The following is a 27419-nucleotide window of genomic DNA, read 5'->3' as shown; positions in this document are numbered from 1 at the left end:
TCTATCTCTAGGGAAAGGAGGTATAGCTTCCACAATAGTATTACCTGATTTGAGAGGCAATGCACAGGTGCTCATTTATAATATTCTGAACCATACATGTGAATTTAGCATGTTTTTCTATATGTATGCTATATTTACTTTTTCAGAAAAAAATACATATGAAAAAATAAATGAGATGTGAAAAGTCAAGTGGATAGGAGTTAAAGACAATCAGCCTTATAATAGAGATGACAAAGGCAGATTCTCTTCAACTGCTGTGATCACCCCATCACAGAAGTATGTATACACATGCTGGCCACTTCTAAGAGATAGCAGAAGTCTGGAAATATCAGTTATGTGTGTGTGCAGGGGTGCGGGGTGGGGTCCTTCAAATTCCAAGATTCTGTGATTGTATAACTGAAATCTTAACTTTAGTCACCTTGGCCTCTAATGAAAAGAACCATGGCCCTGAACTGGGACTGAATGTCATCACGGATAGTGATAAAATGTACAGATGTTTCAATCAGTGCTTTGCTCATTGGACTACAGAGTGTTGATTACTAGAGCTGGAAAAATCAGCCAGCTGTGGCAGTGACATCAGCCCCATTACATGGTAAACATATTTCTTCATTGCCTGTTAGGTGGCAGCACTCTTAGGGGGTGAGTGAGGGGAAGCAAGCTCCCCTGAAAACCTGAGACCACATTCAGGCTAACATGAGAAACAAAGCATCTACACACTCATTGTTCACACTCACCATGCACACCCACTCACCCTCTGCCGTCTTCACTCAGTTACTTATCTTGAATGAGGTGAGGTCAACAAAGTCCAGGATGGCTGTTAAAACTATAAGAATCAATCATCTAGAAACACATACCCTCTCACTCCCCACTGGCAAACTATACCTTAATTTTTGAAGTCTATCCATTTCTTCAGCTTTCAGTTCATCCAGCTCTTTAGTTCTTCGAGAAGTCTCAGCCTCAAGCCACTCAAGCCTAGAGGAGGTAAAGGCACATCAACTCTCTTTAAAGTAGAGTCAGGGCTTCCTGGGCTTCTCCCTTTGGCTCTCCCACAGGCTTCACAGGTAGCTTTCCAGTCTTCAGGAGGCAGCAAGCCAGTAAGCAGAAGTGTGGCTGACGTCACCAATCCTGACTCACTGTCAAAGGAGTGAGATGATGCAGAACAAGCTGCCTTCTTGTTTACCTCAGAAACAAATATTTACCTCTGTTTTTGCATCCTTTCCACTTCTTTGGCTTCCAAGTCTTCTAGTTCCTTCAATCTTTTGGAAGACTCAGCATCTGGCCAAGGAAGCCTAACAGATAGTACAAGAGTCAAGGTAACCATGCCTCAATGCCACAGGGTATCACTACCACAGAAACAGAGCAGAAATGAGCTCCCTCCCACAGCCCAGAACCAATCCTGGCTCTATGAAAGGATTCAAATAGTAATGTATTCTCTGTATACCCTTGAAAGCATCCATAGTATATTCCTACAAAAGGACAGTCATACACAATTGGTACATACACAAGAAGCTGCCGACAAGAAAGCCAACCATCACTGTTCTCAGCACAGTTCACTTGCCTAACAAACAGACCCCAGTGAAGGTATAATAAACCAAATAAAAACAAAAGGGGAAAGTTAACTCTAAACAATTTTATTGCATGTGTATGTCAAAGAGCTTTGATTTTTCTGCTTTAGAATATGTGATTATCACCAAATTATCTAATGGCCCATTCTGTTTTTCAGGGCCAAAGATGGAGTGATACTGGAGTACAGAGCACTTCACACACACTGGAGCCGCGCTGTACTCCCGAGCTACCCCCAGTCCTAATACCCCTTTCCATTTTTGCTTTCCCATAACTGTCAGGGTAATTTCAGCCAAACAAATGCAGAGCAAGCTGTTTTCCCTGCTGTCTTCCCTTGGAACATACTCATTAAACCCCTCACATTTATTCCTGCCTGTGCAAGTCCTGGTTTAGTTCCTACCTCCCTGCGTGAAACTTCATTCTCTATAGCAAGAGGTAAATACTCCACGTTCTGAACTTGCCCAGATCTTAGAGTGCATACCATGTTCTGTCTTAAATCACAGCTAATTACATGTATTTTCCACTGACTTATTTGTTCTTTTTTAAAAATGTGCATAGAGCGCACAACTGTGCCATTTACAAATTGGCAAATGACACACATAGAAGTTTTGAATGAATGAAATAAGAAAGAATAAAAGAGTGATGGGCCTGTCGTAAGCTGGAGAGTATAAAAGAAAAGTTTAGCAATCTGATTTTAAATAATCATCTTGAGATACAGACAAGACAAGAAGGGTTTTGCTTCAGAGTCATATATATATGGAATCCTTCAATTATGAAAAATGCTAATACAAACCTGGTTGCTTCTTGCTCGGCAGCACCTCCCAGCTGACTTTCCTCGTGGGTATCCTCTTGCTGGAGAGATTGTTCCTTTGCAGCATCTCTGGGACTGGGCTTCACCTTTAGCCATGCAGCACTGCACCAAATGGAAAGCATGCTGTTGGCAATCATTCGTCCACCTCTTGTGACTCATCCTAAGAGCACCATGGCAATGCTAATCTACAGCTCAGTACCTGGTGCCTGATGGCAGAATGAATGTGACGGGGAAAGGTCCTCTAGTTCTCATGCCCAATGTCAAAGGGAGAAAATTCTTTTGCCTCAAAGAAGCAGTCATTATTTTAATTAAAAAAAATTGTCATAGAATAAAGAATGTACTTCAACAAAACATGCTTTAAATATATGAGTCCCTAATAATATCCCAAGTCCTCTAAATGTCTGTGTTAGGTTTCACACAGCACTGTGATCTAGGAAGTCTTATCTGCCCCACGTCTCCCCCACCATCATACTGTCTAGAGCAGTGGTTCCCAACTTTCCTAAAGCTGCAACTCTTTAATACAGTTCTTCATGCTGTGGTGACCCCAACCCTAAAATCATTTTCATTGCTGCTTTGCTACTGTTAAAAATTGCTATGTAAATATCTGTGTGCAGAATAACTGACATGTGACTCCTGTAGAAAGGGTTATTTGACCCCCAAAGGGGTAGAGACCCATAGGATGAGAACTGCTGGTCTAGAAGCTAGTATATTGTGTACTTGTTTAGCAGTGCAGACTTCAACCTGTATTGACACGTATAAAACAAAGAAAGCAAACAACAACAAACAAAAATGTACAATCAGCCAGGCGATGGTGGCACACGCCTTTAATTCCAGCACTCAGGAGGCAGAGACACAGGGATTCTTTGAGTTCAAGGCTAGCCTGGTCTACAAGGCAAGTTCCAGGACAGCCAGGGCTGTTAAACAAAACCAACAACAACAAAAATCCCTACACAGTCAGGTCAGAAGACTCAGTTCTGTGACAAAGTGGAACAGAAGCTTCTGGTCCTCTTCCTTTCTCTCAAGGCTAAGGGTACACATTACCACGGATTCACACCAAGCATGCACATAAGGACTCCCTGCTGTTTGCTTCCTCTTTAGCATTGATAGACCTTCTAGCTTTTTCCACTATGCTGTCAAGGATTCCCAAACCCACAAACAAGTTCCCCTTTATCTTTAGCCACCATGCTCCTGTGAGCCTACTTCAAACAGTAACTCCTCTCTATCCCTGTGGAGAATAGATCCACACTGTTGTCCTGATATGAGTGTAGGTAACAAGACAGTAATGTTAGCAGAGTCAGGTACTATGGATGAGCTCAGAGTTCACAGCTATCTTGACTTGGAATTAAATTATTTAAAAATATTCACTCAGTGAGATTAAGTGAGTGCCTATTATGTGTAGGCATTGGACGTTAAGACATAAGAAAGATACAATGCCCAGCCTCAGGTAAGCACAATCTATTCACGGAGCAGACAATATTCACAATCCTTCCTACAATGACACATACCCACTGGGCATTGAGGTACTCCATGGACAGGTACAAAAAGGAACCAACAGACTTCTAGACAAAAAACTCATGTATTACTCACCCAAATAAGCATTTTTGCCCAAGGAAAAGAATGAAGCCTATTATTATTTGTTTTAAATGTGTGTCATCTGTGGAAGAAAAATAAAGCCATGGGAACTCAGTCATTGAATTCTTGCGTACCATTTCGGAGAAGCTGGTGGAGACGTGGGGTTCGGAGGTATCCAAGGAGCCCTGCGGTCTTTCACAGGTTGTCGGTTCATTTTTAATCTGGATGACACTGTTGTCTGCTGCAACCTGCTTTTGCCGTAAGGTTGGTTTGGTTGATTTCTTTCAGACATGTGGAGTCCCTGTAAGAAGTGCACATGCATTACAAAGACAAACACGTATCAAGGATACTGTAGCTTCAACCTCTGACCCCCAGGAAATTCCATGTGCCTCTTTGCATTCGTTCTACAAGCTAACAGAAAGCACTCTGAGGGAAACGTGGGAAGCACAGAGATAATACTGAACTAAAACTGGGCAAGGGTGGGTCTGGAATCCTTGGCTTTTCCATTTTCCACATTTATATGTATGAAATAGTTATTATCTTTTTCCTTAATTAAATCTCCCCCTTTAAAAGTCCATTTTTGTTTATAGGTAAATTGTAAAATATTCTTGGCTAAAATATTTAACCTTCTGAACCTTAGTGTAACCACAATGAACCACACAATTTCAAATACCATCAGGCATGAAGCTGAGAAGACCCTCCAAATAGACTCACTCCTGACTTCCCAGTGACCTCATTACAAGTTTATCTGGGAAGAAATAAAGACTTGATCCCAATCCATGACCTGTTGGTTACTGGCTGTGCTGATTAGTGTTTTAATCCCTTGCAAAGGGGGACCTTCAAATGAGAAATGATCTACACCAGACTGGCTTGGAGGCAAGTCTGGGGGGGGGGCACTTTCTTGATTAATGAGTGATGTGAAAAAAGCTAATTTGCTGTATGCAGTACCACTCTAGGCATATAGGTTGTATAACGAAGTAGGCTGAGCAATTCATGAGGAGCAAGTCAGTAAAAAGCATTCCTCCATGGTCTCTGCTTCAGTTCCTGCCTTCACTTTCCTACCTTGAACTACTACTGCATGTGCGCACGCACCCACCCACACACACACACACACACACAACAATAACAAAACCCTTTCCTCCCAATTTGATGTTTTTTTCCACAGCAAGAGAAAGGAAACTACAACACTAGTAAACTGCCAGATTTCCTTTTCCAAGGTTATGTGATAATACCCAGGCTTGCTGTAGAAGCCTCTGATTGTTGGACCCAGGGTTGAGGCATCCATCTGCTCCCAAACAAATGCTGGGCCTACCCTTTAGTAGCTTGTAGGACCTTGGAAAACATCAGATGCATATAAATGGGTCACAGGAAAGGAAAGGCTTCACACCTGCTGTAGTCTGACTGACTCCGAAGTGTCTTTCTTCCTAAATGGCACATGCTCCATTGAGGTCTTCTTTCTCACTGCTTGTGTTTTTGCCGGAGTTAGTGTTTCATCCTTGACGCCTGAGCCATGGTCCGATATAAAAGGGGCTTCTTCTGGAAGAGTGTCCTCATCTACCACACCAAGTTCACTCTCCAGCCTTTGAGTCACTGGAAGCTCCACATTAGGCTGACAGACATCTACACAGAGATTTCAGAGGAGAAATTCTACTTAGCCACACAAGCAGAATGACTGGGTAGCACAGAGCTATCACCTCCAGTCTAGCTCTGTGAAAAGCAGGGAGCTCTGCTGCCACACCGGCTATAGACAGAAGTTTTTTTTTTTTTTTTTACAGAATAGAATTGGATATTTATTAGTTGAATTATGGAATGGGAAGGAAAGAGGGGAGAGAGAGAAAAAGGGAAGAGAAAGGAGAGGGAAGAGAGAAGAAGAGGGTAGAGAAGGAGAGTGCAAGGGGCTAGACAGAAGTTTTTATCCTGCCTGGTCCCGCAGCTGTTCAGTCCCAAAAGAAACACACAGAGGCTTATATTAAAACTGTTTGCCCATTAGTTCAGGCTTATTACTAACTAGCTCTTACAATTTAAATTAACCCATAATTCTTGTCTATGTTTAGCCACGTGGCTTGGTACCTTTTCTCTGTAAAGCATTCTCATCTTGCTTCCTCAGAATCTGGCTGATTCTCTGCCTTTCCCAGAATTTTCTTAGTCTGGTCACTCCACCTATACTTCCTGCCTGGCTACTGGTCAATCAGCGTTTTATTAAACAAATTATTAGTTTTATTAAACTAATACAAGTAACAAGTCTTTACAGTGTACAAGCAATTGGCTGCCTCCCTTACCAGTACCACCAAAGTTGAAATTACCAATGCCCAAGTACCATGGCTGGAACCCCCTCAATGTCAGAACCCATATTTACTGATTTCCAGTTCTTATCTATGGTCCTAATTCTGCAATATGTCTTGTTCCTACCCAGGTTGGCCTCTCAAAAGTCTCTTGACTATAAGATACTCCCCAAACTGGCCCCGTGCTGATTGTAATCATATTTTCACTGGGTTGCCAAATGTTCTGTGCTGACTAGATTTATGTTAACTTGACACAAACTAGAGTCATTCAAAAGGAGGGAACCTCAATTGAAAGAAAATATCTTCATAAGGTACAGCTGTAGGCTATTTCTTAATTAGTGATTAATGAGGGATAGTCCAGCCCATTGTGGGTGGTGCTATTCCTAGGATGGTGTGCCTGGGTTCTATAAGAAAGCAGGCTGAGCAAGTCATGATGAGCAAACCAGTAAGCAGCACCCCTCCCTGGCCTCTGTATCAGCTCCTGCCTCCAGATTCTTGCCCTGTGTGAGTTCTTACCCTCACTGCTTTTGATGATGAACTGTTAAGTGGAACTATGAGAAAGTTACTCCCCAAGTTGCTTTGGTCATAGTGTTTCAATCCCAGCAATAGTAACCTTAACTAAGACATTGTATTTCTAAAATGGAAATACTGGAGCCAGAAATGGCTCAGTGTCTAAAAGCACTTAATGCTCTTGTACAGGACTTGGGTTCAGTTCCCAGCAGTCACACAGTGGTTCACATTCATGCATAATAACCTCAGGGCTTCCAAAGCTTCTTTCTAAACTCCATGAGTACTGCATGCAAAGGTGCACAAATATGCATACAAATGAATGATAAAATATTTTATTTTACTTTTGTAGATTTATTTCTTCTATGTGGATGAGTGTTTTGCTTACAAATATGTCTGTGCATGCATCATATGTATGCCTGGTACTCTCAGATCTGGAACTGGAGTTAAAGACAGCTGTGAGTCACCATGTGGGTGCTGGGAACCAAACCCAGGTCCTCTGGAGGAGCAGCCAGTGCTCTTAGCCACTATGCCATCTCTCTTCCTCAGATTAAAAACTTTTAAAAATGAAAACACTTAAAAATTTCTTTCTCTACTCAACATCTTTGAAAGCTAATTTGATACAGAATAGACAATTCAGAAAAATTGGAATACAGACTAACTCTTATTAATGAGACTTCTCAGTCAAGTTTCTATACATTAGAGCAACATACAAAAGTCACAGAGTAACTACTCAGGAAGTGTAATAGGAACAATATCCCATTAACATTAACAAAGACTGAGGTGGGACTGGGTGATGGCTCAGTGTCAGCATGAGTGAGGCCCTGGGTTCCAGTCCTGGAACCACAAGCAACAGCAAACACAGATACATGAACACAAAATCACCAAGAAAATGAGGAGGAAACCTAACGAAAAGCTCATAAGAATTTCACAGAAAACATTTCAAAGCTTTTATTTATTTTTGCAGTGCTGAGCTATGTACCTGGTTGTTGAAATGATAAATGAAAATCTGAATCAAGTTTTTATTTACAGACTGAACATTGTAAAGATGTCAATTCTCCACTAAGAGATCTATAATTTCAAATTTATATCAAATTATAATGTGTATGTGTGTGTATGTGTGTTTCTAAACAGACTGCTCCAGTTGGGTGCACCAGTTGGTGCACACGCCTTTATTTCCAGCACTCAGGAGGCAAAGGCAAGTGATCTCTTTGAATTTGAGGTGAGTCAGGACAAGACAGCAAGTCCCAATGGTAGGAATACCAAAACACAAAGCAAACAGATGAAACCTAAATATACCAGTTCTAAAATCTGTGTGATGGAACTGGAGGGATGGCTTAGCATTAAGATCACTTGTTCTTTTAGAAGGCCCAGGTTAGGTTCCCAGTACCAACAGAATGATTCACAATAATTCGTAATTCCAGTTCCTGGGAATTCATGCCTTCTTCTGACCTCTGAGGGCACCAGGCATACACATGGTACATATATGCAGGCAAAACATTCACATATAAAATAATAAATCTAACTTTAAACATTCAGGCGAAGTGTAAAAGCCTGGAGGCAGAATCAGGTGGATCTTTGTGAGTTCGTGGCCAGCCTGGTCTACACAGCTAGTTCCAGGACAAGCTCCAAAGCTACAGAAAAACCAAAACAAAACAAACAAACAAACAAAAAAACCCCAAAGAATTAGCCCAACAAATTTGAATACTAACAACAAAATGGGGAGTGAAGTAGAGGTGGGGCCTTTCTTGACCAGAGATGAGACTCTTAGCAGGAGCTGCAATGGTCAAAGCAGTGTGGAGGGAACATAGGAACCAATGGCACAGGATAGGAGTCACAGATCAGCAGGTATGACCTAAAGATTACTACTGTCCACATATCAAACATCAGAGTAGAATCCAGGCCTCTGAACAGCAGCACTTAGTTCACAAAAGCATGAAATCCTAAAGCAGTGGTTCTCAACCTGTGGGTCGTGACCCCTTCCTTGGGGGGGGGTCACATATCGAATACCCTGAATATCATATATTTACATTAGGATTCATAACAGTAGCAAAATTACAGTTATTAAGTACAACAAAACAATTTTATGACTGGGGTCACCACAACATGGGGAGCTGTATTAAAGGGTCACAGCATCACAGTCCTAAAGAAAGTGGTTTTTTATTCTCTGAGAATATCATCACATCATCAGAACAGAAAAGACTTTCTTAAACTCAAGTATGATGTTGCCTTATTAGGGCTTATTTACACTGAACTACAACTTTTGATCAAAAGTCACCATAACAAATCAGTCAAATTTGGAAAGAGATCCCTGAAATACATATAATTAACATGGGATCAATACTCCAATGATATAAAGAATTTTACAAGTCTATAAAGGAAATAAACAGTTCAACAGAGAAATGTTAAAAAGTATAGAAACTACAATTTATGCAGAAAACCAAGTGGCCAATAAAAGCATGAAAAAACGACAAACTTCATTCAGTAATCAGGAAAATCGAGCCATAAGCTAGCATTCGCAGCCATTAGATGGGAAAATACGAACATGATCCAAACATAAATGAGGAGTGAGGGAACCCAGAAGCCACTAGCACAGGAGCCAACTGGTTAACTGCTCTGAGGGGTGGCTTGACTGATGGATTGAGGCACACTCGGCTCAGGGACTCGTGTATGTAAACACAAAGGGGAGAGGCACAGGCTTCCACCTCACCCTGTCACTGCTTCTAAAGGCAGAAGCAGCCAGCACGGTGGCACCGTGGCATCGGTGTGTACTCTCAGCTACTCAGGGGTTCTGGGCCATCCTGTCAACACAGTGAGATCTTATATCACACATACAGATCTATGACAGAAATTGGGAACAACCCAGTGCTCATTAATAAGTCTGAAGAGATGAAAAATCATCTATGGTTTATTTATACAAGGGAAACCAACACAAAAGTTAAGAAAGTTAGAATTCTCTGAACTGTGGAATGTTAGTTTTCCTAATATGTAAGGCCCAGGGTTTGAACTGGGAAAAAAATAGATTTCACCTATTAATATGAACAAGTCTACTAATTTAAATAAGAGGGAAGCACACTATAGGCTGATACATACTGTATGTAATCACATGTGCGAAGCAATATATTATGGACACATACATGAGCAGCTCAGACATAAAAACAGGACAGGGTCCTAACGGTATGGGGGAAATATTTAAGGGACTTTAACAGAATTTGTCATGATTTTTGAAAAAAAATTACAGACTAAAATATTTAAAACTGCATAGTAAATACATGGCATTTATTATTTTCATTCCTTTCTGTTTAGAGTATTTAAGAGCCAAAGGAAAGCTTTATTCAACTTCTTCTTTAGCAGCAGTAAGTCAGGATCTGGATTCCCCCAACCACTGTTTTCCTCAGATGTTCTCAAAAGGAATATAAACCAGAGCAGAAGAATGCCAAGATTGACTGCTGGTCTGCAGCTTAGTAACTTCCAAGATTCCATCTATTGAAGCAACGCTGGCTGCTAGGTCCCTGACACCTTTTCAGTTATGAATGGCATCAATCAGACGGCAAATGCAGCACAAATTCCCGGGGAGCTGAGTCTGAAGACACCGCTGCCAGCAGAGTGGCAGCCACCAGCCTTACAGCTCCTTACATCCTCACACAGTATACTAATGCAATCAGTAGTCACAGCCTCTAAGAACTGCACCAGTCAACAATCACTTAAATCACAAGGTAGTTGATCCAATCAGGCCCAATCATAAATACCAAATGACACAGAGGCAGTTTCCCTTCCTTGGGGCTCCCTGTGACATTTTAGAGGTACAGGGTAGGGAGGAGGAATCCAGGAAATTAGAATGAAGAATTAGGAAGAGGAAAAGCGGTATCTAAAACAGAAAGAAAAACATGACCTTCTGAAAGATCATAAGAACAAGAAAAATAATACTAAAGATTACTACATTGCTCTCCAGGAGCAAATGCATGAAACTTGCAAACCGGCTACCTATAGGTAAGCTTCACTCCACAGCAAAGGTGACAATGTGGCTGTTACCATGCCTCATGTTTGGTACAACACCATCTGAGTCCCACCATGCAGACAGAACAGGTTTCCTAAGACTCTTCAGGTGAGGAAATAAATGGAGCATTTGCTCAAGGTCACAGAGAGTGAGTGCAAAGCCCAGCTTCCTCCTCTGGCTCCAGGGCAGGGTTTATTTATTCCAGCCCCCACACTCAAGGAAGGGTAGAATATAGGAGGCAGGACTTGAGCTATAATCAAGCACACCTATGTGATGAAAGCTCCATGTGATGGAAGCTCTTACACAATGGGCTTCAGGGAGCTTTGGGATTGCTATATACACATATCCATATAACACTATCTGGAGGTCGTGTTCCCTTCCCACATTCCTGGCCTTGGGTATCTCTCATCAGCTATTCACTTGTATCTGGTGTAGCATCCTTGATAATGGGAGTTCAGTGAGCAATCCCAGCAAGCCTAGATCTAGAGCTGCAGGTTACAATCCAAGACTTGCAACTGGCATCGCAAGTGAGGCAGTCCTTTGGAACTGAGCCTTCCACCTGTGGGACTGGGCTCTACTCCACCTGTCAGAACTGAGGGGAACTACAGAACCCCCTCCACACACACTCAATGTTAACAGCTCCTGTGGTCATCACTTAGTGCTCCACTGAGGCTACAGGAAGAACACTAGGCTGTTCAGGGTTCACAGAAGATCAACAAACACACAAATAGAGATGAGACACTCACAGAAGTTTCTGCTTTCAAGAAAAGAAAAATGTTGACATAGTAAATTACAATGAGGAAAAACAAACAAACAAACAAAAAATTCAAACTTTGGCAAATGAAAAACACAAAAGAAGGTCAAAGGAAATTCAATATGCGATTACTCTCAGTAAATCCAAGGTTAAATAGAGATCTACGACAGTGTTCAAAAAAACCAGCAATAATAGCCTGGAGTGGTGGTGCACACCCTTCATCCCAACACTCAGGGAGCAGAGGCAGGTGGATCTCTGTGAGCTCAAGACAAGCCGGTCTATACAGTGAGATTCTGTCTCAAAAAACAAAAATTAACTTCTGTGCTAGAGACAGCTCAAAAGATAAGCGCAAGTGCTCACTCAGCACCCACACCAGGCCACTCACTCCAGCTCTAGCGGATCCACTGCTCACACACAATTAAAACAAAAATGACATCTTTTTAAGAATAAGAAACATACAAGAGACAGGGTGAGAGGGAGGAAGGTGAAGGGCATTTCTGAGTTACAGTCACTGTTCTTAGTGCAGACAGTTCATAAAGTACATACAGTCTCTTTCCTGGTATTACGTCAGCAGTGAGCTGACACCTTGTATACTTCTCTATCTATATGTTCTACTTCAATTTAAAAAATGAAGACAAGGTTTTAATAAATAAATAAATAAATAAATAAATAAATAAATAAATAAAGTGAAGACAAGGTTTTAATAAATAAATAAATAAATAAATAAATAAAATGAAGACAAGGGCCAGGAAGATGGCTCAGAGGATAAAAGGACTTACTGTGAGCCGACAGCCTGAGTTCAGTCCTTGGAGCCCGAGGCAGATGAAGAGAACGGATCCCTCAAAGTTGTCCTCTGACCTCCACATATACCTAACATTCCTCCCTTCTCTCTAACTATAATTATAAATACTACAGAACTTTTAAAAATTTATTTTCATTTTATGTACATTGGTGTATTGCCTGCATGTTTGTCTGCATGAGGGTGTCAGATCTCCTGGAACTGAAGTTTATAGACAGTTGTGAGCTGTCATGTGGGTACTAGGAATTGAACCTGGGTCCTCTGGAAGAGCAGCAGGTGCTCTTAACTACGGAGTCATCTCTCCAGCCCCAAAACAGAACTTTTTTTTTAAGAAAGAAAAATTAATTTACTGGTTTTACCCATGTTTATAGGATATCTCAACTATCTGGAAAATGGCAAAAAAATTAAGCAACAAAACCTTTATTTCATCAAATCTGAAGCATCAACTTATAACACACATCGCTATTGGGTCCTTAGGAATTTTAAATATTGAAAAATTTAAATGTTACAACTAATTACTATGCACATCCCTTAGCAGGATATTGTGGCTCATACCTGTAATCCTAGCACCAAGAGGCCTAGGACACGAGGTTTGCAAAGTTACAGGTCAGCCTCAGTTATAAGGCTGGCTGGCTACTAAGCAAGATGGGCAGGATGGCTCTACCTCAGGGCCTGGGGGATGCCCTCTGCTGGCTGTGTAGCTCAGAGGTGCTGCATCTTCCAGATGTGCAAAGGCTGGCTCTTTAGACTAAAGCAAGGCAAATGGTTTCAGAAGTCCCGAGCTGTGCAGGCCCAATAAGACACAGGGTCATAATAGACTTCAAGGCACTGCTAGATATGAGGCCAATGAACAAACCCAGGAGTTTCCCTTCAAGTCGTGACAGCCAATTTCTTAATTAACAAAAAATGTCATTCACAACAGCAGTGAAAACTAGGGAATTAATAAACCCCTATATAGAGGCCTCTCCACTGGACTGAAGGTCTAGAAAAAAGGCCACAAGAAGTGATCACACTGCATAGTCGTCTCTTCCCCACAAGCGGACAGACTGCCAGCAGCACTCCCACACACAATAAGCTCAATCTCAGTTTCTCAGAGTGAGCAATGACCAGCAAAGTTCTGAATAATAACAAAGGAAAATCAGTTGTCTTGTCAAGTATTAAAATATGAGTAAGATCAATAGCTACACTATCCACATAACTTTTATATTCATAAGTAAAAGAAGTGGAACTCAACAAAGAGAGGAATAAAGAATACAAAAGGGAAAATCATGGGGCTGGAGAGATGGCTCAGTGGTTAAGAGCATTGTCTGCTCTTCCAAAGGTCCTGAGTTCAATTCCTGGCAACCACATGGTGGCTCACAACCATCTGTAATGACATCTGGTACCCTCGTCTGGCCTGCAGACATTCACATAGACAGAATATTGTATACATAATAAATAGATAAAAAAATAATTAAAAAAAAATTAAAAAAAAAACAAAAGGGAAAATCAGCACAGAAGAAATAAGCATGGGTAAGGAAGCCATGAACAGCCCTCAAGAGGACAGAACTGCAACATGCAACTGTAAGATGCCTGCTCTCCAGAGTGAGTTCCATAACATCCAAGACTACACAGAAAACACTGTCTCGGTGGGGTGGGGGTGGGGGTAATTCCCCACTGAAGCTGGAAATATTCAGATCTTCTTATATAAAATACTGCTCATTAAAACATGATCATATACCTACTTTTAAGGGGTAAATTGGCAGCATCTGCTCAAATATGCATACCACACAACCTAACAATCCGTTTCCTAGGATGAGGATCCAGAAATACACAACACACACCAGTTAGTACAATACAGTCAGTGTAGCACTATGATAGAACAAAGGTTTGGGATCTGACTTGCGCACAGTCTTCTGGGGCAGCATATTTCCAGCCTCCAGTCCTAGGACTTAGACTTGCTGCTACTTCCTGATCCTAGCTGCAAGGCAGTTCTCATGGACAGGGCCACAAATTCTAACACCCCCCCCCCATCTCCCCATCCCACCTCCATACCCTTCCCCGAGTAACTGTTGTAGTCACTCTCACAGAGTAACATTTTGAGACACATACCATCAAGAAGCCTCTTTACCACAGAAGGTCGACAGGATTCCTGGGGAAATGTCTCCTTTGTGACCAAGGATCTCCTCTCATTCTTGGGCAGTATAGTTGGCTCTTTCTCTAAGATTCTTTGGCTACCAATGGGGAATCTGCTCCGCACTTCCGTGAAACATTTCTTTACCTTTTTAGGTGACAGTTTCTTTTCCAGGAGAGACTCCAAAGCCTGTCATGAAAACAGTCGTTATTCTCTTACTTTATCTCACTAAAGTAAGATTTTAGTCATAACATTGAAAATAACACCTTCCAAAGAGACATGCCATTAAATGGCTATCTCTAGTGGTTAACAAGGTGTTTCATTTAATTTAAAATCAGTATTATTTCATCAAGTGATCAATTTATAAAAATAACTTCTACAAGTTCTTTTACTGGTTTAGCTCATTTAAATCAACATCAAAGATGTTCTGAGTGTGACTACTTTTATTTTTCCAAGACAAGGTTTCCCTGTAACTTTGGTGCCTGTCCTGGAACTAGCTCTTGTAGACCAGGCTGGCCTCGAACTCACAGAGATCTGCCTGCCTCTGCCTCCCGAGTGCTGGGATTAAAGACATGCGCCACCACTGCCCGGCAAGTATGACTATTTTTAATAGGTGCCCTAACCTTAAAATTCAGAATCATCACTTTGGAAACTAGCCAGTCTTCAAACAAAGCTGTATGTGTTCATTTTCAACAAAACCCCATAAACTCAAACAGTGCTTTATGTGGGTAAACACAATGTAGTGAACATACACATTTCCATAAACTAACAGAACTTAGCGGTCCAGTGTCTGTCTATGGCAGTAACGGCAGGTGCATGTCCCCATCCTCTAAGGCACACCCACTCACTCATCACCAGGCAGTACTGGTCAGTACAAATTAAAGTCAACTGAGCACAGTCAGGGAGGGGGAATTTGCAGGATCATATGGAAACAAGATAGTAAGTCAGGCAAGGATCAACAAGAATTTAATTTCCTACATTGCTGAATACTTTCAAAACTAGAGATCTACATTATGCTTGAGATACACTGTTCCAGGTGCTCTTGCTCAGGAGATGGGGCAACCTCTGGAGATCTTTTCTAGGGTTTGGAAGACAGGTCCTCTAAATGAAATTATTTTGTTCAGTAATGTGTCATGTAGGTAAGCTGAAAGAGCATGAATGACATGGTATGATGTGCTGTCAAAGTTCTAAGACCTGCCCTTGACATTTACACTCCTGATAGTGCGCTATGTCTACACAGATGTAACCACGGTTCATCATAGACATCTGCTAAACAGGACTGCAATAGCAAACCATGATTTAATGACCACCAGAGCCAGTTAGTGGTAGATGGAATTCTCCCTACTATGCCACTCTTCCACAAGGGCCAACAGCTTATTAATATAAGGCTATCTTTTCCTATGTTTTGGATGAAAATGCAAGATAGAAGTAACACTGGCATAGATGGCTTGTTAGTTCCTGCCCTCAAGAGCACACTCTGACCTTCGCTTTAGAAACAGCAACAATATAAATTAGTAGTAACAAATGCATTTTCAAGCCAGGGCTCTGCGGGGGAGGGGGGGGAAGGCTACATTGTGTTGCAGGACTCCACAAACCTATGAAACTATAAAACCAGAGCTCATTGCTAATGCTGTCTTTGTTACCAATGAGAAGGAAGAACACTGTCCCTTCCTGATTAGAACATGCCACTTGTGGAACACCAGATGTCTCCAGTCATCCCAGATCCTGAGGCTCTCACTTGCATGTATCCTAAGGGTTTCTTTCCTAGAAGATATCTAGATTAAATACTGGTAAGTACGTACTAATCTGAGAATTCCTTGCCATTTTCCTTTCCTTTTTACTCTTTCATTGCTCTAAGTATAGATGATGTGTGGGCATGTGTGCCATAGTGTGTGTTCTCTGACGTATCATATCATTCCTTCTCTTAAAGAAGAGAAAAATAATAAGAAGCAAAGTGTAAAAATAAAAATGCAAACTTATGTTCTCTAAAAAGTATCAAGTTACCAGGCAGCAGCGTTGTCTTGTATTCTCACTGACTGGACCTAGAGAGATTCAGTATTATTTCCCTGCCTTGAAACAACACTCTTTCTAACAAAAACTGTAGTCTATTTCATACCTCAATTTGCTGCAAGATGTCTATGACCACATCAGGCACAGAAGGATCAGTATCCAGCTTGGCAGAACACAGCGAAAGCTGACGAATAAGGCTGCCCAGTTCCTTACACCGAGCAGGAACTGGGTGCTCTCCTCGGTCAGTGAACTGAGTGACAAACATCTGTAAGGCCCGGATGGCTCCTCGGTGAGCAGCTGCCAGCCTAGACATTGCCCACGACTGGCAACAAACAAGAAGCGAGAGGTTATTTCAGGTTCTGACTTCTTAACGCCACAGCAACCTTTAAAAATATCTGGAGTCCTAGCAATAAGGGACAGTAGCCTGAACTGAACATCTCCTGTGACCAGACAAGAATTCTGATGGAGGGACTGGTACATTAACCCAGCCACATAACCTTCGACCTACTGTCTCTCCTACCTATGGGATGTGCTGGGGTAAGAGTGATGCAGAGATTGTGGGAGTGGCCAGTCAGCCTCAGATCTAAACCATAGAGTGAGACCACCCCTGGCACTGCCTGGAGCACCAGGACCCAGAAGCTGGATGGCCCAGAGACCTAGGATAGAACTAAGCACGACTGGAAAAATGTCAATGTAATGGTGCCTAACAATATTCCACTATACTCATAGATTGGTGCCTAGCCCAGCTGTCATCTGAGGCTTCATCCAGCAATTAATGGAAACAGATGTAGAATCCCATAGCCAAACATTAGGCCAAACTCAGGGAATCTTGCTGCAGAGAGGGAGAAAGGTCTGTAGAAGCCTAAGGGATCAAGGACATCACAAGAAAACCCACAGAATCAAGTAACCTGGGCTTATAGGAGCCCACAGAGACTGAACTGACCACCAGGGAACCTGCATGAGACTGACGTAGGCCCTCTGAATGTATGTGACAGTGTGTAGCTTGGTCTTCTTGTAGGATCCATAATAGTAGGAGCAGGTGCTGTCTTTGACTCTTTTGCTGTTTTTTGGGACCCTAGTCTTCATATTGGGTAGCCTTGCCCAGCCTTAATACAAGGGAGGTGCTTAGTCTGAAGGCTGACTGCAAACTTGATATGCCATATTTCATTGAAGTCTATAGGAGGTCTGCCTTTTTCTGAATCAAAATGGTGAAGAAGTGGAATTGGGGGCAAAGAAGTGGGAGAAAGAGGCTGAGAGAAGAGGGAGGGGAAACTATGGTCAGGATGTAAAATAAATAACTTGAAAAAAAATATCTGGAGTCTATCTGCTACACAAAGCGCTCCCTGTTGTAAAAACCTTTCCCAATGAGAACAGAATTTAAAAACTTCAAGTTCTCTGAGTGGTAGTAGCACACACCTTAAATCCCAGCACTCAGGAGGCAGAGGCAGGCGGATCTCTGTGAATTTGAGGCCAGCCTAGCCTACAGAGCAAGTTCCAGAACAGGCTCCAAAGCTACAAAGAAATCGTGTCTCAAAAAATTAAAATAATAATAATAAAAACCAACTTCAAATTCTCTAGTAACAGGACCTTTTCTTTCCTGTTGTCTGTGAAAGGACCCTGGCCAGCTCAAGCATGGTGAGCATTGCTCTGGCAGGACTTGGCCTTCTCCCCCATTCCCTCTGCCTCACTAAAAAAACCTATTAAATTACATTCCTAAAGCTAACCACCAAGTCTACTCCATTATTTGGCCACTATCTTCTCCTGAGGCTGACTCCCAAGGTTCAGCTACCAAAATATTGAGGTCCAGGAATCAAAAGCCCCCTTTGGTTCACTTAAGTAACATGCCCAATTAAAATTAAGCACCTCATTCTAACATGGGGTTTCCCATTTTACCTTTATAAACTGCCATTTGCCACATCTGTCTCCTCTCTATCCAGAGGCAGTTCTTTGTCTTCCAGGACAAATATTCCTGCCTCCCTTGTACCTTCTCCTTTTCCCTCATCCTCTATCTCCTGTCTTAGTCTCTTATTCCATGCCCTCTGTCTCTCTGGGGCAAATAAATATCCTTTGTGTTGAGAACTTGGTCTTGGGGTTCCTGAGCAGATGACCATACAGTGACCTGTTGCTATACCAGGAGTGATCATACAGTGACCTGTCTCTATATGAGGAGTGACCATACAGTGACCTGTCACTATACCAGGAGTGACCTGTTTCAGATCCTTTTCCTTGGGAGGCAGTTCCACATTCAGGACACTTAGCAGCTTAGTCCCCAACAGTTGTACATAAACACAGATAAAACACTGTAAAATGTACTCTATTAATAACCACTCATCAGAATTATAACATACCTTCTTAGTATGTTTAATTTTATGTGGACTCAATTTATCCAATTCTTCCTGGATTTCTTTTACCTGTTTTATGAAAAGGTGGAAATAAAACTTTTATACATATCCACTGATCTTTCTTATAGAAAAAACAGACCCATTTTGTCCAAATATAACCAAATATTAACTTAAATCACTTAAAAATGAGAAAAGGCTTCTCATTCATTACCTACACTCCCAAAACACTGATTGGTTTCCAGTTCAAAATGGCTAATAGAGCTATCCTCAGATTCGCAGTGTGAGAAGAACTGAACATGAATAACAGATAGAAGGGCCAGCTCACTAAGTCTTAAGTGCTCCACTAAAGAGTTTTGCTTTCTGCTGGATATAGAGACACATATCTTTGATCTCAGCACGAGGGAGGCAGAAAGAGGGGGTTATCTGAGTTCTAAGTCAGCCAGAGTTACACAGTAAGACTCTTTCACACACCATATATACACATATGTATATACGCATACACACTGGGGAGTGATTTGGAAGGTTATCAGGTAACATTAAAGTAGTTAAGTAAAAATCTGGCATGGTAGATTCATGTTTCAGAACATCTCAACTAAGAATATATAGTCCATGGTATAGCACCTGTCTAGGACAATCTCTGTGGCAATGATGTAGAACAAGAACCAACATAGGATTCAAAAAGAATACACAAGACAATTTAACTATGGTATTTGTCTTTAAACAAACAAAGTATAGCTTTTGGTTCAAGCTATAAAAACCAACATGTAACTTGACCAGAAAAGATTTAAAGTTTTATTAACAAATAAAAAGTTGTCAGGTGGTGGTGGTGCACACTTCTAATCCCAGCACTTGAGAGGCAGAGGCAGGAGGATCTCTGTGAGTTCTAGGCCACAGGGCAAGTTCAAGGACAGCCAGCGCTAAGCAGAGAAACCCTCCCTGGGGGGGAAAAAAGAATTAACGTTAAATTTTAAAAATATCTATCACAGACACACACACAGGAAAAAAAAAAAATCCAGTGCAAATACCTGTTTACAGGAAAAAAAAAACCCAGTGCAAATACCTGTTTATCAATGGTTAAATATTTCCTGAAAGACAACAGTCTTCATTCTCTACCATGAACTAAAGAATAGCCCATGTTATTTTCTAAGACAGATGGGAAAGTGTCTTTAAGACTCAGGTTCATATATACAAGCACTTGCACTTTTTCAGAAGGAAAAAATGGCTTTTAGTAGATTCAGCAGTCTATGGCTCCAAAGTCAAAAGCAACAGTTTAAGGAGCCTGATCATATGCACATTACACCTCACACACACACATACACACACACACACACACACACACACACACACACACCTGTCAAAACAATGTGAATTACTTGTCTGTGAGTTCATGGAATTAAGTCTGAAAATCCATTAGAACTTATGCAGGGCCTTTTGTGCTCATCTTTCTGTGACAGAAGGAAAACTGCAAGTCTCTAAGAACACCACATGCAGGCCACCAGCTCCACCTCCCCAGCTCTTCCACACCTGCTGCTGAAGAACGTAGAGCATGCGAGCACAGCGCACAGCTTGTTCCTGTCTTCTCACTCGGATTCGATGTTCTTCATCTGGATCCAAAACTTCTTCTAGTCTATCTGAAAGTATTTTCCCCACATTAGGTTAAAAATCACATAAAGAAACTCAAAGAAACCTTAAGAACTTAATGGAGTAACAGCTGAAGACCTCGGGTCTTACTAAGAAAACAAAGAGGCTATCTTAGTGGATTTAACCTCCATAGCCAAGGCTAAGCAGGAGTGAGAGCTGTGTACTGACTTAGACAGAAGGGACAGGAAGATGCTGGCAAGCTGTACTGCACACCAGAACTCACTGAGACAAATCCCACTGGACCTCACTGTGAAGCATTTCTTACTGTCTCAAAATTCCTTTACATTCAGCCAAAAGTCACAAAGCTTCCTCTATTTTCCAAAATAAAACAAAACAAAAACATAAACACTTTACTGGATTATTTTCATGCTAAGTGAGATTATTTTTACTTTCTTATCCTGAATCCAAATGAGAAATTCTTTCTCTAGCACATTAAGATAGAAGTGCTAAAATCATCTATGTGTGAAGAAGCACACTCTTGTACACAGTAACTGCCCATATTTTTTAAAGATCAGCAAAAACCATTTTGAGTGGAAATCTACTAGAAAATCCAATCTATACATTTCTTCTAGATCACTGTTTTCAAATATATTTACACAAATTCTTCTACAAAACTCTTAACAGGGCTGGAGAGATGGCTCAGAGGTTAAGAGCATTGCCTGCTCTTTCAAAGGTCCTGAGTTCAATTCCCAGCAACCACATGGTGGCTCACAACCATCTTTAATGGGGTCTGGTGTCCTCTTCTGGCCTGCAGGCATCTACATAGACAGAATATTGAATACATAATAAATAAAAAAAAACTCTTAACAGAAAATTTGATAGAAGTAATACTTTGCAAGTTTAAGTATATTCTGAATTTAATTTTCTCAGTAAAATGTTACACATGAGAGAGGGATGTTGTGGGATGATGTTTTTGTACACTGTAAAGATTTGTCACTTGTATTGGTTTAATAAAATGTTGATTGGCCAGTAGTCAGGCAGAAAATATAGGTGGGGCAACCAGACTAAAAGAATTCTGGAAAGAAAAAAGGCAGAGACACAGTTGCCAGCCACTGTTGCCACAGAAGAAGCAAGATGAGAATGCTGCATTGAAGAAAGGTACCAAGCCATGTGGCTAAACATAGACAATAATCTGGGTTAATTTAACTTGTAAGAGCTATTTAATAATAAGCCTGAGCTAACAGGCCAAACAGTTTGTAATTAATATAAGCCTCTCTGTGTTTCTTTAGGACTGAACAGCTGCAGGACAGGGTGTGTAGTGTAGTTTGGCAGTACAACACTCACCAAGTATGCATGGGTTTAAGTTTCAGCACCAGATTTTAAAAAAGAGAGTAAAACAAGAATAATAAGGCAATTAGGGTGCTAAGAAGGGCAAAACTTTGAAGCCAGAAGTTGCACATACAAGTAAGAGTCATGGGAAACTTAAGGCTAAATTATTGCTGCCTCTATTTGGTTACACAGTGGGGAGAAAATACGTGTTCACATACCTGTAAGAACAGAAACAGGAACTGCTTTAGGCAAAGCTTTAACTCTACCTTGAGGGTGATTCAACACACTCACCTGGGCTTGGGAAGCACAGTTACTGAATGCAAAAACTGAAGCTACATACTCACATGTCTTTTTAGTCATCCACCCCGGTCAGGACATTGTTATTATAGTTATCAAGTACTGGTGACCCATTAAAAATTTACATAAACAAAGTAAACCAGGCCAGCTTCCAAAGCTCAGTTCTAAAGATTTCGGACTTAGGCCAGACAGCTGGAGCAGAAAACGTGGGAGCTTTGTTCCCTGGCAGCCTAGCTTCTACTTAAAGTATCTGGTGGGATCATGACACAGACTGACACTAATGGATATCATGACACAAACCACAGTACTTCTGGGGTGTTCTGTGGTGATGCTCAGTCATACAACATGTTCTATAGGAAGACTGGCTGTGTGTGTGTAAGTTGGTTTTCTCAGGCAGCTGCATTTTTCTGTTTTAGATGTTGCTGGTCGCAACAGGTGGCACCTTCTTTGTAGCTGGTTCCGAGAAACTAGGAGATAAATTTGTACCCAGCCTTAGTACATCTCTTTTCAGTTCTTCGTCTCCTATCTAGCCACACCTCAGCGTGTAGTTTTATCTTGTGTCAACCAACAGGTACTTTATAAGGTATTTACACTTTTTCTCTAACACACATATATTTATATGTTCACATTTTACTTAAACTTTAAATGCAAAATGAAATTTTAGACTATGTATTATCATAGCCCAACAGCTCCTTTTGCTCCACAACTCCTCATGCTCTAGCCAAAGACTTGGGCTTGATATCCTCCTTGTTGGCTATAGTAACCCTATTCTCTACTCCTGAATCCACTACTTCGCAAATAAATGCAAGGACCCTGAGATTACTGATTTCTGTGAAAATAGTATGATTGTACTTCTTCCCTATGGTCAGACATGAAGTGGGTTTATCTATAATACACATATTCTATGGTCTTTTAAAGCAACTTAAACATAATTTTGCCAGAAGCACTTCAGTATTAACAAAGCAAATATCAAAGAATGCTTTGTATACAGGTATTAGGAGATGCAAAGTCAGGAGAGGGAGTGGGCAGAGCCAACTCAAAGAAAGGAGACCCAGGTTCCAGGTCAGTCTCCAAGCTTAACTCTCCTATAGTGGTTGAACCAACCAGCTCACAGCAGAACTTGGTAGTATGTGTGCTGGGGGAGGGTTCCCCCAAACAAATGAATTTGAATTATTCTACACCATATCTCATCAAATGAAGATTCAGTTTTTCTCACCTTTTTTAGTTACTGCTTCTATTTTATGGATACAACTGCTCAATTCCTTTTGGAGTCGCTGAACTTCTAGCAGGCCTTTCTGTTCCCACAGGTTTTTGTGCTCCTCTATCCTGGGTTGTGGCTGAAGTCCTGGATCATGGGTAGGTGGTGAATTTGGCACAGTAAGATCTGATCGTCCTGGATGAGATGTGTATATATAAACTTTGGCACCTGAGCTGGAAATGTCCACTTTGGATGGCTGGTGGCTGCAATGACAGACATCCTGACTCTTCGAGTCCTTCCTTTCCACCCTGGCGTGTACACATTTGTGAGAGCTATGGGGGTGGCTTCTGAGATGATCTTTCATGTGTTCTTCAAATTGTCTTCGTTTTACATCTCTTTTGGCTAGGTGAACAGCATAGCTGAGCCTCTCTTCTGATATGACAGAAAATGAGACAGAGCTGCTTAGATCATGTCCAGCTCTAATATCCACGTCTTTACAATGATACAGTTCATTATAGGAGTGTTTCAGTTTTTCAATTTTAATTGCATGTGGACATGAGTATCGGACTGCCAAGTTGCTGGGATGTGTAGGAACATTCCTATTAAACTGCAGCTGGTTCTTTAAGAAATAAACAAAAGTAAGCTCACATTAGAAAAATAACATATTGCACAGCTAATATACACACACATTCCAGTCTCTAGTATTTTGCCCAGAAGATTATCTGGATGTAAAGATATTTTTCTAGTGTGCCCATAGAACCAATCACCTGCATAAATGGCACACAGGGTTCTGTACTAAGTCACCTAGTGCTGCAGTAACCGTCGTCTACCTGCTGTCAGCACACTGGTCCTCTTGTAAAGGCTAAGTTTCTCAACTCCCAACCACAGACCTGTCCTGTTTCAGGATGTCAATGTCTAGCAAGTCACAAAGACCCTGGTTTAGAGCTTTCCTTTTTTTTTTTTTAAAAAAAAAAAAAGTCCCACAGGTACACACCCCACGGGCACACCCCACAGGCACACACCACACAGGCACACCCCACACAGGCACACACCCCACGGGCACACACCCCACAGGCACACACCCCACGGGCACACACCACAGGCACACACCCCACAGGCACACACCCCACGGGCACACCCCACGGGCACACCCCACAGGCACACACCCCACAGGCACACACCCCACAGGCACACACCCCAGGCACACACCCCACGGGCACACACCCCACGGGCACACACCCCACGGGCACACACCCCACGGGCACACACCCCACGGGCACACACCACACGGGCACACACCACACGGGCACACACAGGCACACACCACACAGCCACTGTTGCTACCCCCAGGTCCTCCTAGGATTTTCATCTGGTCATTAGACACACCTTTTATTCTGTACCCATATAAGCACCTTGTTCTTAACAGTCCAGTTACCCAGGCTTACACAGACTTACGTTCTTACCAGGTTTCATCGTCTAGATAAATCTTATGATGTTCTACATTTAAACATAAACATGTTTCCGCATCCCTGATGGTTTTCAAGACTACTTTCACAGCTGCATCTTCCAGTCTTCTAAAACCAGACTTTCAAACTAAGCTACAACTCTTAAACAAATTGTTCTAGTTTTTCCACTAACAGGTACATTATTAGTACAGATATGTACTTAGGATTTTGTTTTATCTTGTTTTCCTTCTTTTACATTATTTTCTTATGTTAAGTAATGTGATCTAGGATTCCCAGGCCAAGAGAAACATTTTATGACTTTAAAACATAAGAAGGCCTACCTATGAAAGACAAATAAGAGAATCCATGCTGCTGAATTCAGTGGACTCACTCTCAAGATACCTTCATTGGGAGATCTCCCCAACACTCACAATAAATTTTGTATTCTTAAGTGTGATAATGGTACAATTAGGTAAGAGAGTTCAATTTTAAAGTATTCTGAAGTATTTAAAACAAAAGCAGCTTCCTTTGGTATGCTTATACACAAACCTTACAGACAGATGGTTTAGCAGACAGAAAGCAGAACAAATAATTACATGATAAAACATCAGGAACTTTTTGGGGGGAGGTGGATGATAAAGGAAGAGCAGGAACAATTCGCTAAGTAGAAAATAACAACAACAACAAAAACCTGAAAGGTGCACAGACTAAAAAAACGGTTAATAAAAATCTGTAGCCTTATTTGGTTAGTCTTTCCTCTTAACATAATACAACACCCCAAGAATTTGATATCCACACTGGGAGGAGCAGGAAACTGATGAACTCCTCTTTCATGTGAAAGCAGGAAAGGTCTTTTAAACCATGACTCAAAAATCCAAGCTTAATAAGAGGATCTCTGGTATGATAGGAAATGAAATGATAAATAGATGGTAAATCTGACTATTTTAAAAGAAATTTCTTAGTTGAGTAGTAGTGACACACTCCTTTAATCCCAGCACTTAGGAAGTAGAAGCAGGTAGGTCTCTGAATTCGAGGTCAGCCTGGTCCACAGAGAGAATTCCAGAAGAGCCAGGGGGTACACAGAGAAACCCTGTCTCAAACAAAAACAAAAAGAATTTTAAAAAAAAAATTTTTTTAAAATGCCTCCCTAGTTAAGAACCGACAAATATACAAGTACACAAATAAAAAGCTCCAACAAACAAAGACCAAAGAACTGAAAAAACTAGAAGAAAATACTATTTGCAAGTACAAAGGGCTCCTTAACTGAGGTTAAAAAGGAAACCACAGTGAGCTGGAGAGATGGCTCAGCAGTCAAATGTGATTAGTGTTCTTGCAGGGGACCTAAATTCCATTCCCAGCACCTACATTTGGTGGTTCATAACTGCCTGTAACTTCAGCTTGAGATGACCAACACCCTCTTCTAGTTTCCTCAGACACCTATACATACATGGCTCATATAAACTCACACAGGCACACACAAAGACACATCGAACAAGAAGAAAAGTGAGAAAACATAGGAAATGGGAAAGGCAGAGGAGAGAAGTGAAAGGAAAGGAGACGACTCTGAAATATGTGTGTGTGTGGGGGGGGGGGGGGTTTCAACCTGGGCCAGAGAGACAACTTAAAGGTAAAGAGCTTGGGTTCTTGAAGAAAATCCAAGTTCAATTCCTAGCACCCATGTCAAGCGATTCACAGCTACCTGTGACACCAGCTAGAGGGGACTCTAAGCTTCTGACCTCAACAGGCACCTACACTCCTGTGCACATATCCATACACAAACCTACGTATATACACATAACTTAAAAAATCTTTTTAAAATGTTCAGCCTTATAAAAAAATAGTAAAATTCCATAAAATAGAATACAACACTACATGCTTTTGCTATGGCTATGGTAAAACATATCATAGAGTAAGGCACATAAATTCACATAGGCACACACACACACGTTTTAAAAAGCACAGGAAATGGAAAAGACAGAAGAGCTGAAAAAGAAAGAGAAGAGAGAGGGAGAGGAGATGGGAGAGAGGAAACAAGAGAGAATGTGTAATAGGCATAGACGCACTCCTTTCTGGGGGTCACTTGGTAATATCAGCTACTTTTGACCCAGCAGTCTAGTATCCCTTCTGGGATACTGTGATAGTTTAAATGTAATTGGGCCCCATAATCTCATAGGGAGTGGCCCTATTAGGAGGTGTGGCCTTGTTGGAGGAAGTACATCACGGTGGGGACAGACTTTGAGGTTTCCTATGCTCAGGATACCACCCACTGTTTCAGTCAATTTCCTGTTGCCAACAAGATGTGGGACCCTCAGTGGCCATCTGCCTGCACGCTGTCATGCTCCTGCCATGATGACAATGAACTGAACCTCTGAAACTGTAAGCGAGCCACCCCAATTAAATGTTTTTCTTTATAAGAGTTGCCGTGGTCTAGGTGTTTCTCCACAGCAATGAAAACCCTAACTAAGACAAATACCATTCAGATGTACTCCCAACAATACATATATAAAGGTTTACTTACTATGTATGGTCTGTAATTGCCAACTACTGAAATCAACCTACAAGTATACAGAGAGCTGACCATGGAATAAATTTTGAGACAACTGCAGAATATTGTGCTGGAAAAATAAGACATGAGGATGTCTCTAGAAACAGCTCCAGGATCTGGTGTGGGGTATTTCTTAGAAAAAAAAAAAAAAAGGTGGAAAAGAGTGGCTGTAATGTCAAGAAAAGAAGATGCCACAAGAATATGTGCATGCATCTGGTCCTTAGGACAGAAAGAAAATGAAAAAGAAAAATGGGAGTTAATGAGATTAGTTATT

At 41.4% G+C, this 27419-nt stretch overlaps 1 protein-coding gene across 8 annotated transcripts in view; it reads right to left on the bottom strand.

Moving 5' to 3' along the window:
- Positions 1 to 27419, bottom strand: part of Kiaa0753 (KIAA0753 ortholog) — a 53887-nt gene that overhangs the window by 20689 nt on the left and 5779 nt on the right. For 7 of the 8 annotated variants that reach the window (XR_007234815.3, XM_048448653.3, XM_085695255.2 and 4 more), the window contains exons 3-12: positions 23174 to 23774; positions 20275 to 20381; positions 18757 to 18819; positions 16515 to 16730; positions 14377 to 14587; positions 5334 to 5566; positions 4081 to 4247; positions 2357 to 2476; positions 1200 to 1289; positions 883 to 972 (exon numbers count right to left, since the gene is read on the bottom strand). Coding sequence is in view for 7 of the 8 variants with exons in the window: in XM_048448653.3 (XP_048304610.2) it covers positions 883 to 972; positions 1200 to 1289; positions 2357 to 2476; positions 4081 to 4247; positions 5334 to 5566; positions 14377 to 14587; positions 16515 to 16730; positions 18757 to 18819; positions 20275 to 20381; positions 23174 to 23774 (1898 nt within the window). In the remaining variant the exon portion in view is untranslated. The remainder of the gene's footprint in view (positions 1 to 882; positions 973 to 1199; positions 1290 to 2356; positions 2477 to 4080; positions 4248 to 5333; positions 5567 to 14376; positions 14588 to 16514; positions 16731 to 18756; positions 18820 to 20274; positions 20382 to 23173; positions 23775 to 27419) is intronic. The other variant, XM_085695256.2, reaches the window with a different exon arrangement.

Source organism: Myodes glareolus, chromosome 9 (assembly GCF_982192425.1).
Source record: "Myodes glareolus chromosome 9, mMyoGla1.1, whole genome shotgun sequence".
Lineage (NCBI taxonomy): Eukaryota > Metazoa > Chordata > Mammalia > Rodentia > Cricetidae > Myodes > Myodes glareolus.
This window is presented reverse-complemented; position numbering and strand designations above follow the sequence as displayed.